This window comes from Anser brachyrhynchus, assembly GCF_964034855.1.
Source record: "Anser brachyrhynchus genome assembly, chromosome: 2".
Lineage (NCBI taxonomy): Eukaryota > Metazoa > Chordata > Aves > Anseriformes > Anatidae > Anser > Anser brachyrhynchus.
Window position 1 is genome coordinate 152,266,474 of NC_137695.1, and position 15,029 is coordinate 152,281,502.

At 37.9% G+C, this 15,029-nt stretch overlaps 1 protein-coding gene across 2 annotated transcripts in view; it reads right to left on the bottom strand.

The window, feature by feature from the left end:
* Positions 1-3,601: 3,601 nt before the first annotated feature.
* ADCY8 (adenylate cyclase 8) overlaps positions 3,602-15,029 on the bottom strand; it is a 127,904-nt gene continuing 116,476 nt past the window's right edge. For both annotated transcript variants that reach the window (XM_080580712.1, XM_080580711.1), the window contains 4 exons: positions 13,957-14,103; positions 7,676-7,768; positions 5,390-5,504; positions 3,602-4,199 (listed from right to left, as the gene is read on the bottom strand). In XM_080580712.1, coding sequence (XP_080436838.1) covers positions 3,712-4,199; positions 5,390-5,504; positions 7,676-7,768; positions 13,957-14,103 — 843 coding nt within the window. In that variant the 3' untranslated portion in view covers positions 3,602-3,711. The remainder of the gene's footprint in view (positions 4,200-5,389; positions 5,505-7,675; positions 7,769-13,956; positions 14,104-15,029) is intronic.

Below are 15,029 nucleotides of genomic sequence, written 5' to 3' on the forward strand. Positions count from 1 at the left end.
TGTTTGTCTAAACTCCTTGACTCCTGCAGCACTTAGGAAAAGGCAGATGAAGTTCTGCTGATGAGAGAAGGATTAGATGAGATATTTTTTTGCTGTGCTTTTCAAAATGTGCAAAGTACTGTGAAGTAATCAGGAATGAATTGAAGCTGAGGACAGTGAGTAATATTTTCCCTGTATGTGCAAAGTCTGCTCTTTGAACTGCTTTGTGTCTGCTAGCACACACCTCTAAATGATATCACACCTAAGCTTTGTTCTCTCCTGAGTCTTAATATGAACTTAGAGTAGATACCTTGATAGGTATCAGTAGTTAACTGTAACTTTCTGGATAGATATTACTAAAATTGGTTAATGGTATAAATTAATCAACCCTAACACCTGTTCACTGTCTGCAGACAAGCACTCTTGCAACACACATGGTCTTTACTAGAATGCAGGGTTAATGGTTGCAAATATCCACATGGAGCTTTGCAGAATGATGACTTTGGTACAGAACTATTATCCAGGTAGTCGATATTCTGTCTCCTTTAATGATTAAAAATAAGTACTTCAAAGCTGGCATAAATTGCCCTTGATGCAGTTGATTGTATGTTGCTTTTTGTAAGCTATGGAGTTCAGCTTGTTTGTTTAGAAAACATTGAAGTCAGCAGAGCTTATGGCATGGAGATTGTCAGAGGGACTGAGGTATGAATTTCTGAGCAAAGCAGCTGGGTGCTGTTTTATTTTTATTTTTATTTTTATTTTTATTTTTATTTTTATTTTTATTTTTATTTTTATTTATTTATTTTTTTTTGTAGTGTACATTGGTAGAAATAAATAAGATGACATCAAAGAGTATATTGAGTTTCTGCCAAGGCTTTCTCCTCTTAATGGGAAGAATCTAGCAATGTCCTCAATATTGGCTAGCTGGCTTGGCCAAGGAGCTACAATATCAAGGCAATTTGCCTTTATTATTCAAGCATGTGTGTTTCAAAGGATATTAACCAGGTGTTTTGGCTTTATAGATTCTTCTTGTATGAACAATTCTGTTCTGTATGAACAAGAATCCCTGAAGATAGTGTTGTGAGGGAAAGCTGAATGCACTAATGATACCATGAAATGGAGTAAAACTAGAAGACAGTGCATAAATAGTAGCTGCTGTTCCTCTGAAAACAAATGCTACAATGGGGAATAACACTGCTGAGCCTTTAAGGTCATTGCACTTGGAAAAGGAACAGGCAGTGTAATTGCTGGGGTGACAAATAGCTGCCTCATGTAGACAAATAGACCAAAGCAGGGATTTACCTGCAGCAGACACAGGTGAAATTCCTCACTAAAGAATTATTCACGGTAATAAGCTGATTTGCCACATTCTTTATCTGGTCAACACAGGCTCAGAGTTCTTTAGCAGACAATTTTTCTTGGGAACATAGTTATGTTAATGGGGATTTTGAGAGGGATAACACAGAAAGCCATCCGTGTCTAGGATAAGAAGCAGGAGATTTAGGCCTGTGCTAAAACACAGTGAAGGTGCCCTCAGTCTCCAGTCTCCCAGCCTGTTTAGATAACACTTTCCACTCACTGCTAATCGTCATTACAGAGGCCGGCAGCAGTAGTGAGAATTAGAAAACTGGTTCAGCTGGGATATGCGTTTATCAAGAATTAAATGTTTAGAAAACTAGGAGGAGTGAACCCACATCCAGCAGAGAGATAAGCTGAGGAGAGGACAGCTGTTTTATGAGCAGTTTAAACCAGCCAACACTTTCTTCTCTATGGCTTCAAATACCACTTTAAATGCGAAATTGGTTTAGCTGCTTCAGATATAAGCCATGTCTTGTCTTCCTCTCCTACAGCACCAACACTGTTCTGGGTGGTTGAGGGGCTCTGCTTTACAGTGTTCCTAGGTGGTGTAAAGAGCTGATATTTGTAGGGTCTAAAATCAGTAATCAACTTGAAATAAGAGCTCAGTTACTGGCAGCCTTATCACTGTGTATAACATTTCTGACAGCTTTCTGATATCTGTGATCAGACCCATCCTTCAGTGATACAGTTTTCTCTGGAATTTGGCCATTTATTGTTATTTTCTGTTTCTGAAGGCTGCATTCAGCTGATCAGATTTTGCCTGACACACCTATTCTTTAGCTTGTTTTACAATGAAAAACATTATTTTTGTCATACTACAATTAAACATTTTTGTGCTTTGATGCCTCTTTTGTTAGCAAACCATAGTGTCTCATAAAATGTAGGAATCAATATTTCTTAGCCAAACTGGCCACCTTTATAAAAATGTGCCCAATCCAGTGGTGACACACCTGGGATATCCTAGTTTTCATTAAAGACAGCCTGTAAAAAGGCAAGGGCTGTATTTACCAAGAATCCATATGTTGCACTGTATTGGCTGTCTGGGGTCTCGTCTGGGGATTGCTGTGTGATTGCAGGTTCTGCTGCTCCCATCTGTGATTTATTTTAAAGATAATATTTAACGAGACAAGCCCAGCTCCTTTGAGCATACAGACTTGATGAGAGGTTCATTTGTGCGCTTTACTGATCAGTATGAATCATGTTACTGATGCATATAGGTACCTGTGCTATATATTTACTTTTTCCAGGGGAAAGCTGATAAGCTATCCTAAAAAAACAGTCATCCTGTACTTGTTTTAATGCAGGGTTTGTAGCACCTAGGTGTACCATTTCAGCATCCCAACAGGACTGTCTCTGTTCTGGCACACAAATCATTTAGGGTAACCTCAGTCACCGCCTCTCTCCTCCTCCTGAGGTAACCGAGCGGGTGTTCAGCTTAGTCTCCTGTTGTACTTTAGCACATTCTTGTTTTACAGCTTGAGATAAGCCTTCTTTTGCTAGAAATGCAGACTGGGGATGGGTTTAAGAGCTAAGCTCAGGAAAGTGAACCAAGGGAATTTGGTTAATTCTTTGACTGGACAATAAATTCAGCTCCAGACAAGTCCATTTATGTCTTGTGTAATTCAAGATATCTTAGTACATTTGAACCCTTCATATGGGACTGACAGATATAGCATAGTGCCCACAGGAGAGCCTTGACCTCCTGGAGTGGGTGCTAGAGCTCAGGTGGGTAACAACATGCAATACTGCCTGCAGTGCAGCCTTGTGGTCAAGACACTTCAGTCTCTGTTAACAGCCCATAGCCAGTGACTCAACGGAGTCAGTGGGTTTGGGGTAAAATCTCTCCCTTCTATGTCCCACAGCCTCACATCTGGGCAGATAACATACATAAATCCATTGACTGTACTGACTAGCTTTTCACTGGTTGTTATGGAGACCAGACAACTAACTTAGATGGATATCACTCTTCTTGAAGACAACTACAAGTGAGAAGAACCTACTCAATCTCCTTGTGCCTTTGCTTCCACATGGCACAGGGCGTTGTCTCAGTTTCCCATGATTTATACAATTTATGTTCTAAATCCCCCCAAGTCAGGGATTTATTCTTGACCTTTCTGTGGGTAACCAGCACAGCTGAGCAGAGGTCTACAGCTCCTATGGCTGGACATTCAGGGGTGAATCATAGTAACTGGAGAGAGATACTGGCAGCATTTGTAAAAATGGATGAACTGGAATCTCATAAAAATGTCACGCCAGAAGATAATCACGCTTATTCTAAAAAAAATTAAACCCTTTTTATTTGTATATTTATTTTTATATATAAAAGAAATACAAAAAAAAAAAGAAAAAAAAAGAACACAAACAAAATGTTGATTATGGCAATTCAGTTTTGTCGGCCCCCTCTGCCTGGGCTGCTGCCTCAGATCCACCGGGAGTGAGCAAAGTCCTCCGGTTATAATGTCCCTTTATGATTCCAGAATTATTGTTCTCATTAAGGATTTGCTTCTGTTTTTGCCTGTTAAGAGACTGTACAAGTCCTAATACAACAGCTGCTAATGAATACTGTCCAGTCAGTTTTCTTGGTTGTAAGATTAAAGGATTTGGTTGAACTCTTCCTAGAAGAAAATATGTTTTGATTTTTCCTTCCTGTTCACTGATACCTTTGACATAAATCTCTCCTCGGTAGTCGAAGGCAAATCCTCGGTCCTTCAGGATCAGATACGTTTCTTCAGGCACTTGTATTCTGTCACTAACTCCTGTGCTGTCCATTCGACTTGCTAAATTAACCGTTTTGCCCCAGATATCATATTGCGGTTTCTTAGCACCGATAACTCCTGCTACGACAGAACCATGGCTAATCCCTATTACAAAAAAGAGAGAAAGGGAGAGAGAGAACAACTAGTTAGATGAAAATGACTGAAAACCATATTTTTACTTCAGAACTGTATGAAACCTGGTTCACATATGCTTATCTCTAAGTTTAAGGAAAAGGTGCATATAAAAGAAAGTAAGAAAAAAAGTTCAGGAAAGGTAGAGAACAAAAGTTATATCCTCAGAACTATTTGACAGGGTGTCCATCACAGTGGAACTGCAGTACTTACATGTCATCTGTATTCCACATACTATTGCCAAAATTCCTGCAAAATTATTCTTAAGTAGTAGGAAAGATCTTTCTGGCTCTGCACTTGTTGAAGGCAACCCTGTCAGTGCTATGCAGTCCAGAAATGACATCCTTATGTTCCATGAAGTGAAAATACTAAAGTATTCCTATGAAGTTTTTGGAAGACTACATCTTATGATATTGTTGCATAAATTCAGTGCAGGAAATAATATAAAGGTGACTTTTTTTTTTTTTCCTACAGTGAAGTTTTAAGAATAAGTTTACTGATAGTGAAAGGCACTTTGGGAAAAAGATCTTACATTTTTAGATTTTCTTAAAAGACTTTATATATATATATACGCAAATACGTATATATGTATAAATTGTTTATAGACATGGTCTCCAAATACAGTTGCATTCATGATGGATAAAAGCTTTGCAAGGGATTCACATTTACTGGACATGGATGAATGTTCCCTGAAAAATCCTGGGAGCTGGAGTTTTCCATGGTTCAAAACTGTTGGGAAGCACTCTGAGTTAGCACAGACAGTGATGATGCTACCCTCCATGCTGTGATTAACGAATACACTTCAGCTTTTCTAATGGTAAGATTGTCTGTAAAGGACATGTTTCTTCTGAGTGGAGTTGCTTTTGGCCAGTAATCCAGTCAGCATAAACAGTCATCAGATTTGTTCCTGTTTTGTTGCATACATTCAGGTCATCCCTACATTCATGTCCCACCCTATTGATTTCATCCAGGATAACAGCTTACCCTTAGCAGAAGTTTAGAGGTGCTGCCACTGGGACAGATCAAGTCAGAACTGGAATTCAGTTTTTGTGCAAAGCCAAAAGGCTTTGTGCACAAAAACTGTGCATAGAGTTTAGGGTAAGCTACTATTCCCCTTTTTAATTTAAACCACATTTTAATTTTCATGCTTGTACTGTGCTTACCAATACGGAGCTCAAAGTTGTTAAAAGAATGCTTGTTGATCTCCTGTATACTTTCATTCAAAGCTATGGAGAAGTCAGCCAGAGCACACAAATGCCCCCATTTGTCTTCACATTGCTGAGGAGTCATTAAAAATAGTGTTAGAATTGTTTTGCATTTGCCTGTAGAACAGCTCCCACCCATCCCCACCAAGTGCCAAGTATCTTACAGATTTGGAATTTGCAAGAACAGTCTAAATGTGCTAGATCAAAGGCAGATAGGGTATTATTAAAGTTAAAGTAATGCTTCCCACTTATATGACAACACTTGTATACCTGGATACAAGAAGGCTCGCTGTGAAGTACCTGGCTTTTATATGGGCAGATAGTGATAAGACAAAGGGGAATGATTTTAAACTAAAAGTGTATATTTAGATTGGATGTTAGGAGGAAATTCTTCTCTCAGAGGGTGGTGAGGCACTGGAACAGGCTGTCCAGAGAAGCTGGGGATGCCCCATCCCTGGAGATCTTCAAGACCAGGCTGGATGGGGCTTTGGGCAGCCTGGTGTGGTGGGAGGTGTCCCTGCCCATGGCAGGGGGTTGGAACTGGGTGATCTTTAAGGACCCTTCCAACCCAAACCTTTCTATGATTCTATGAAGTACCAAAGAAATCCATTTCCTACCAATAATCCAAAAGGCAAAAATGGGAATTAACAATGCATATGCATATATCTAATGCTGAGAAGAGAAGTATAAAGAGGATTGAGATTGTCCTGATAATGTTATAATGTCACCTCATCTATTCTGAAGCCGGGTAATTCTTTCATTAAACAAATTTCCAGTCCATAGGAAGGAAGCATTGCAAGCCCCACCTCCGATCATGCAGTGCAGCCCTCTGACATTTTGATCATCCTCAGTATTTAAGCCAGATCATAAGAATCTCCCTAGCTTCATCCTCTCTGTTTACATTCCTTGTCCTCAGCTTTATTCAGTTCAGGGCATGTCATCTTCCCTCAGCAACCCTCACCTCTTAGATATTGATGCAGTCATATACATATATGTATGAAGATAGGTATATTTAAAACATAGATATAAATTTCATTAGGCTTTTGTTGTTTAAAAAAGGATGAATTAATCAGTATTGGAAATGCAGTGAAGATTTTCTCCTTTTGAATTTTTACCCTCATCAAGCCTAAAGAATTAGTTAGGAGCTATGTAGCTGTGTCTTTGATGTTCAGTTCTTTGCTCATCTCTGCACAGAAGCAATTTAAGCTGGAGCAAACAAACAAAAAAAATCTCATGCATGCCTAGTTTTGTGGATTTCTAGCTGTCAGAATCACTTGTTACTCTGTAGGTGGGAGATGCTCAGCTAGTTACACTCCACATGTTTTATAATGTATTCTAAACAAACAATGGAAATTTTCTAGTTTATAAAGCTCAGTCTAATCTAGTTGCTGTTTTCTTGGCAGTTGCAATCAACGTAGGCAGATCTGATTCCCACTCTCCTGTTGATCTGGGGCAGCACACCCCTCTTCTGTGGTGTTCTTCCTCATGGGGAGGCACTGGTTGCCAAGCAAGACAGATTTCAACAGAAGCCAACTTCTTGCTGGATGTATTTTAGAAAATCATTTTATTCCTTTGGAGACCCCATTTTCAGGCATATTATTGCATGTAACTATGAATGGATTTCTCTCGTCTGGCTCATCTGAGGTTCATGGCTATGACAGTGTATGTGTCTTCTGTGGCTGATTTTTTTGCACAGGTTGTTTTGCACCTCTGTAGGTGAGGGCAATGTGCAGACTTCTGGTTTTATGATGCTCTGACATGTCAGCTTTATTTTGACCTGTAGTTTATCATTCTGTCTAAAAATACACAGTTACATCCTTGTAATAAATGTTTAAATGAAACCTTGCACTTACATAAACATGCTGCTAGTTAACAGATCCTTTCTTTTCATAATTTATTGCAGATTTCCAGTGAGATTCTGCTCTGAGTTACAGTGGTAACTTTAGAGTATGTCCGAAGATATAGATAGACCTGCTCTAGATTCACATCAGTGTGATTGAAAGGAGATTTTTTTCTCTCTGATAAACTTAAATTTGAAGAAAGAATCCATATGGTTCTTGTTCAGAGCACAAGATGGCATTTCAATTCATCAAGAAGTGCAACTGTTGTCTGCCAGAAGCCCCAAATGTCTATTTTTTCTTAGCATACACAGCTCTATGAACACCAAAAAGATAACACTAATATTTTCTAATATGAATGTTGGGATCACACCAAAAAACTTTGCTTCTTAGACTATTCTCTTACCTGTTTTTCAGGTGATAATCCTGACACGGCCATGTATGTGCTGCCAATTGTTTTAATTTTTTCAATATCTTGAAATCTCTCTTCACCTAGTAACTAATACACATGTAAAACAAACAGCAAACAAACAAAAACAAAAAAGTGTAATTTTTATTGCAAAATGCTTGTACAGATATAGAAATAAATCTTTGTGTTCATGGTTTCTTCCAGTCATGGCACACAGTTTGCTTTATGTTCTGGGACACACTGAGCTGTGGCTCTTTGCAACATCATCTATTTACAGAGTGCATTCAAGATAAAGCCTGCTGTGCTCTGTAAAGCTGTTTGGTACATTTTGGAATGGATAATATAAGACATGCATATTCCAGCCTAACAAAAATGCAGATGAATCCCGCATTTGCTGAGATATAATCACAGAAAATTAATGAAGACAAACATTCTGTGTATGTGTGCTTGTATATAAGAACACCCAATCACATTAAAGTATTCCTAAATCTCTTTGGGAGGAATTCAGTTTGCTTAAATTAAGTGCTCTTATGGCAACGTTTCAGGTGATGAGGCCGGTATTAAAGGAAATTCGGCCAATTAACCATTTAAACATCTTACACAGTCAGTGGATAGAGGTAGATGCCTCCTAAGAATTTCTATGAGAGATCAAGTCCTCATGCATGGCATGTTTCTCCCTATTTACTACCATGCCTGATGCCAGCGTGTTGTCATTGGGTTGTTCCATCTGCCCTTTTGTTATGTGTTTACCTCTTCTACAAAAACATCATGGAACCAATAGGAATTAGTAAACACCTGTATTGATGCTAAGTAGGAGTAATAACAATAAATAAATAAATAAATAACAAACAAACAAACGAAAAAACCCTTGCCAGATTAAGAATCTGAAAGAGAAAGAATAAATATTGTCTACTGACTAAAGCACTGAGTGGAGTGGGAATGTCAATCAGGTCCCTATTTCAAGCCCATCTTCACAGTTTAAATAAGGATTTTGCATTAAGCTGGGATCAGAGTCTTACATTCCTTGAGAGACCTAGGCAGACTTCAGATTGTGAACTCTACCAATGACAGCAGAACTTTATGTGGAAAGCGGGCATATGTCACCTCATCACAGGCTTTAAAGATGTGTATTACTGAAGGTAATACCAAAATACCCTAGGAAACTTCAAGATATGCAGTGTGGTATCTAATAAATTCAGGCATCAATATGGTTATGCAGTCCTGGAAAACAACAACCAAAACCACCACCACCACCAAAACCAACCAACCAACCAACCAAAAAATCACAACAAAAAAACAACCAAACCACTGTTCCCAGGCAACGAATTTGAAACTTTCAGTGCTGAAGTTGGGATTTAAATTTAAAAAAATTCAAAAAAAAAAAAAATCTGTGGTCAGGCAAAAAATTAATGAAGTTTTCCCCCTTCTTTTATACAGTGTCATACATTCTTTTTCCATCTTGTGGGTTTCAGTTTCCTGTCAATTAAAAACTAAAGGGAATATTTTATTCAAAGGGAAAAACATACCAAAGGCATAACATGAAATATCCCTGGCCATTGAAGTAACCACAGCATACGTCAGCCACAGTGTCAGGGGCTTGGAAGCGTTGCTGTTCGTGTACAGATACAACACCATCTGTCTCTAATGGGAGGCCGCACAGCATCGTGCAGGGGACACAAAGCCATATGGTTAATGGATCCCTTCCAAGTCAGGAAAGTCCAAAAACTTGACCCGCATCTCATTTTCTTTAAACTGCCAGAAAAGCCCATTATCTGCATTTCCCTCCTACATGGGCAGCCCTTCCAACTGCTCCCTTAAAGAAAAAGAATGTTTCTCTTTGCTATGCTTTTGTCAGCAGCCTGAGAGCACCAGGTGTGTGGGCAAGGGGAGAAAACGGTCTTGATTAAAAACAGACTATGTTTTCATTTCACATGCTCGCTGGAAACAACAGCAGAGAGCACAGTAACAGAAAATGTATGATGAATATCTAAAATGATTATTTTTAAGGAGGAAAAAAATTATGGGCTCTCAGGAAATTTAAAAGAAATAAACATTTTATTTCTTCTCATTCATTATTATTTCTAAATCTCTATTTTTTTTTCTTGCTTTATCTTGTTTATTAAACAACATCATTCCTTCTTCAAATAATGGTTTATTTACCCATTACTTTCTTCAAAGTATGACAGGATGATGGAATTTGTTATTGGGGAAAGGTATTCCCACTCAGGCTTAAGGCAACAGCTATTTGTTACAGCACTTTAAGTAGGCTTGCTAATTTACCAAGATAGTCCAGGAAACATTTTCAATCACTGTAATGTGGTTGGTATCTGAAAAGAAACTGAAGCTTAATCATTCAGTTCATGTACAGCCAAGGTCAGACCCTGTGGTATACTATTGCAGTAGAACGTGTACGAAGTAGTAGGAAAGGAATGCTTCAGGAAATGCCACACAACTGCAAAGTAATCAGCGAAGTCTGAAAGCAGGATCCTGCAGGCTGCCAAAAAACATGTTTGTGACAACATAGTATATTAGAACCTGTTTTTATAAACACCATGCAAATCACTGCAGGATAAGGGAAAAGGGAGGAAAAAAGAACCCATGAACTAGAAAACTCTTATTAAAGAACAAATCCCAACAGTACCATCACTAAGATACACAAACGATAGATTAAATGACTAGAAAGACTATTACTTTACAGAAAAAAAGTCTATCAAGATTCAGAATTTTCAGAAGAAATGTTCTGGTATTAATTTTTGGTAACAACATTTCTAAGAATGGGAGTTTAGCCCTGTATGTGTCTTAAGAATACAGACACTTATGAGTAATTATAAAAATGAGTAATTATAAAAACAGATTTGTAATGTTCATGTTTGTTTAAGTGTGAAATATTCCCTTCAGCACCTTTGGGCCTGGGTACAAAATAGGAAATAATTGTATCATGTAATGATGTTATGTGCCAAAAAAGAAAAAAAAAAAAAAAGTGTCCTTTTGTCAGTCCAGAACCCAACATCTCCTGAAACATCTCCCATTCTGCCTCAGTCAACAAGATGCCTGAACAAGTTGGAAATCAACAAATTTGTGGGCCTTCAGGGGAAAAAACATCCTAAGTAATGACTGTGCTTTGAGAAGACTCAGTCACCTACTCCCCAATACTGACTTTTGGACCAGGTTCCCCAGGCTTCCTAAGAAAGAATCAGTCACATCCTGAGTTGTCTGGGGACTCCTACCCTGTACAGCTGCTGGTGGCAGATTCTGTAAGGCCACTGTTCACTACTTTTTGTTTGACTGTTTTTGACTCCCTAACACAGATCCGCTAAGTGCAAAACAAAATAACAGATCTGGATAATAAGCTTTCTGTTTTATTGTAACGAATAAATGCCTCTAAAATGAAGTAAAAATAACCCAGATGCCCACCCATGTCCCTATCACATTTTTCAGACCAGGTCAATTTGGATTTTTACCACTGCTTTCATTCAGAAATATATTCCTAGCACTATGGATAAAACATCCCTTTTACTATTACTTGTAAAAGGTAAGGTGGGGGTTCACAGTGTAGAATCTGATTTGAGATTAGGAACTCAATTCAGTTGTCCACACATAGATATCTAGTGTTATTTAGACCATGTTTCCTGGTAAAACATCCAACAGCTCGCTCCAGGACAGGATGAGTTTTCGGATGGTGCAGTATGGGACCTGTCAGTCCCATGTGGTTGTCTCATATCACCTCAGAAATATCAAATGGCATTAAGCACCAATGTCTTAGACTCCTGTCATAAGAATTCTACATTTGGGTGTCTCTGCAGTGTTGTTCACATGATGCTGAGGACCAATGCTCTTCTGTGAAGAACAGATGTTCTTCCATATATCTGCTCTGTTCTCAAGCTGCAAGTCTGCATTTTGTTTCCAGGCCTGTGTTGAGACACACAATCTCGGCAAGAAACATAATGAAAAGCAAGGCATAGTGACATCATGTAATGCCAGTCAATAGTTATGTGGAAACATTACTGTCCCTGAAACACTGGACCTGAAATGACTTCTGGTTCCATTTCCATGGCTAGGATTGCTCACTTCACAGTGGTTCTGTCACCTTCCAGATTGCTTACAGAGTAAACTAATGGCATGACTACGCTGGAAATAGGTTAGCAGTCAGCAGGGGATCACATAATTTCATTTACTACCCATACCAAGAACATATCTATTATTCAACTGAACATGTCTGGGACATAATGCAGTCCCTAATTAGGTCCTTTATTAATTACAGAACAGGTGTTGGGGACCTGAATGCATTATCACGTTAGGGTTTTTGATGAAAATGTTGTCTTCGGTAATCACCTCAGTAGCAATGAAATTTTGCTGTAAAGATTATATGAACATGCATGAAAAGATATCTTAAATTAATTCATAGCAATAGGCTTTGCATTAAGTTTGAGCCATAATCATTTTAATCAGATCTGGAAAGAAAAACAAAACTATTAATCATGAAGCAAGCTGACAGCTGTGCAAGATCTCAGAGATAAGAATGAGGTATTTATACCTATAAGGAAAGCAGAGCAGGAGTTTAGCAGGTGACAGAGCTCTTCTCATAGGAGAGGAAGTTAGTTTTCTACTGCAATGCACAAGGATGCATCTGTGAATTCTTCTATTTCCTGCTGGCAATTTTACTATTTGCTCAGCTGTACGAATTAACCCTCAATTTCATTGTCTCTCACAATTTGGTACATTTGACCCTCATCCAGTTTTCATGAGCTACCACTCTATGAACTCTCCTAGTCTTCATCTTTTCCTCCAGTAGCTTCCTCTGAAGCCCTTGGAGATGTCCGTAGTTCAAAGCAAAGCAAAACGAAACAATAAAAAAAAAAACACCCTTAGACTAGATCCTCAAAGGGAAATAGGTATGTAAAATAGGGCTGAGACACTAATTATGAAAAAAAAAAAAAAGAAAAGAAAAAAAGGGACACATTCTCAATTTTTCATTCAGCTGTAGTCTAAGCCCTGGAGATGTCCAAATTCTGTCAGTGCCTGGAAAAAAAATCTGTATGCTTAATCTATAGACAGAATCCTGGTATCCCTTCTCGTCATCTCTCAAAAACTCAAATTTAATAATTTGTATTCTGATAATGCCTTTCGAGTTGAGAGCCAAAAAAATAAAAAGAAACAAACAGTGGTGAAAGCTTTTCTCATTTTTGCAAAGCACTACCTAAGTAGAACTTTTCCCTATTCTGTTTAAGAAAATTGTTCCATGGCTACATTGCTCATGTGGGATTGAAATCCAGACCCAGCTCATTTTGAAGGAATTAACTCATTCCTTCTGCTTTCTTGGAAGGTGTCTTAATATTAACCTGACAAGACACTCTTCACTTCTCCATTTGACACTCTATCACAAAAGAGAAAAGAATTAAAAAAAACAATGGATAAACAAAACACGAGATTCTAGGGTAGAATTTTTTACTGTTCCTCAAAGATTACTTGCTATACACTTGCCCAGTCCCCTACAATCCAGGTTAGTGCCAATTTTGTGTTTCTCAGAAAAATTCTAAAAAGAATGTGTTTTTCCCATTTTCTCTTTAAATCTCTTTCCCATATGGAATATTCCAGTCCAGAACATAGATCCAATCTGACTTGTTCACCTTCTTGAAGGACAGGATACCTAAATAAATACTTGTTTCTTTTTATGTCCTTTCCAAACTTCTTTTCCTCTCCACCTGTGAATTCCTTAACAAAGCAAGCAGCTTAACCGATGTATTACTTACCTGACCAGACAAGTGACATCAGTAAAAATGCCACCACCTTTCATTCATTACCCAACAACAGATTAAGAGCTGTGCGCTTCACATTTTACTTGTCACTGTTTTACCTTTAATGTTTATTGAGTCCATTCACCCATTGTCTTCAAAAGAATACCTTTATAAATTCCAGTATTTAGCTAATTATTTCACAGAACTGCTGTAAATATCTCCACCCTTCCTTCTGCAGAATAAAGGCATGTTCTACTTTTAGGTATGCTGGAGCAGACTAGTTTTAACTGCATACATTTATATTCAAGTAACTATTGATTTCAGTCTCTAATTCTCTAATTCACTAATCATTCAGACCAAAGTTTGGAAGGTCAAAATTAAAAAGCAAAATAGACAATTGTAACAGCAACTGGAGTTAAAAAAAAAAAAATCAGAAAATGATTGGAAGAAAAATAGTAAATTTGATAATTTAGGACGACGTATTTGGTGTTTGGGAACTCATCACATAAGCACTACCAGATTTTCTCTAATCGCTGGTATTACCTCATCAAAGTCTGCAATGATCTCATTCAGCAAGCGCAGACATTCTACTCCTTGGTTATTCATCTCAGTCTGGGAATAGAAGTCAGCAAATCCAGGAATAGATGCAAACATCACACCAACAGCATCATAAGACTGAGAGTACAATTCCTAAAAGAACAATGAAGAAAAACAAGTTGGAATGGGAATATAGGGAAGAGAAAGTCCTTGTCTGCAAATAAAATATGTTTCTTATTTTTTCCATGAATAGTACCTTCATAACTGAGGTTAGCATTAGTATATTAAGTGTAAGTGACTAGCCAGGTTCAACAGGAGCAGGCTGACAGCTTTCATATTTTTATTATGGATTTTATGCAGGGTTTGACCTTTATTGGAAAACCTCTCTTTTTGCTTCTGAGGTCAGGAGACTACACCCGAAAAAAAAAAAAAATAGAGTAGAATTTCTGATTTTAATTTATACGGGGAATCACTTGAAGGAATGAGGAATTAATTTGCATGTATAGGTACCAGAGAATCAAACACTGTTAGGGAAGTAAAAGGAACCTAATGTTTATTATTTTTAAGATTTTTAAGTCTGTCTTATATGTTTGGAGTCACCAATATATTTCTAGATTAGTTGATTAACAGGGATAACAGGGATCAGGTGGAGTCATTTTAAATGTTTAATATGAATTCTTTGTAAAGATTCTATCAATTAACTCATTTTCAAGTGGATAATTTATACTTTAGATTACTGCATATCTTTACAAGTTTGTCTACTCTTTGGTAACCTGGGGTTCTCCTAAGGTGACTATGGAGCCATCTGTTTGCCATCTCTTGGAGAGGTTCCTGTTATTAGGGTTTGGAAGGAGGGAAAAACAGACGCGAGGGTTACAATGGAGTTACTGGGGATAGAAAGTAGTTTATAAGGGACCAGACGCAGGAGGCTATAAGGATAAAGTATCCCCTGGCATAAGCTTTCGCTTATGCTACATATATGTTTCACTCTGATATTGAATAAAAGATTTATATATGTATTGATTCTTGTGAAAATACATGTGAAATACAGTCAGTTCTTTGAGCCCAAACCTTTTTTT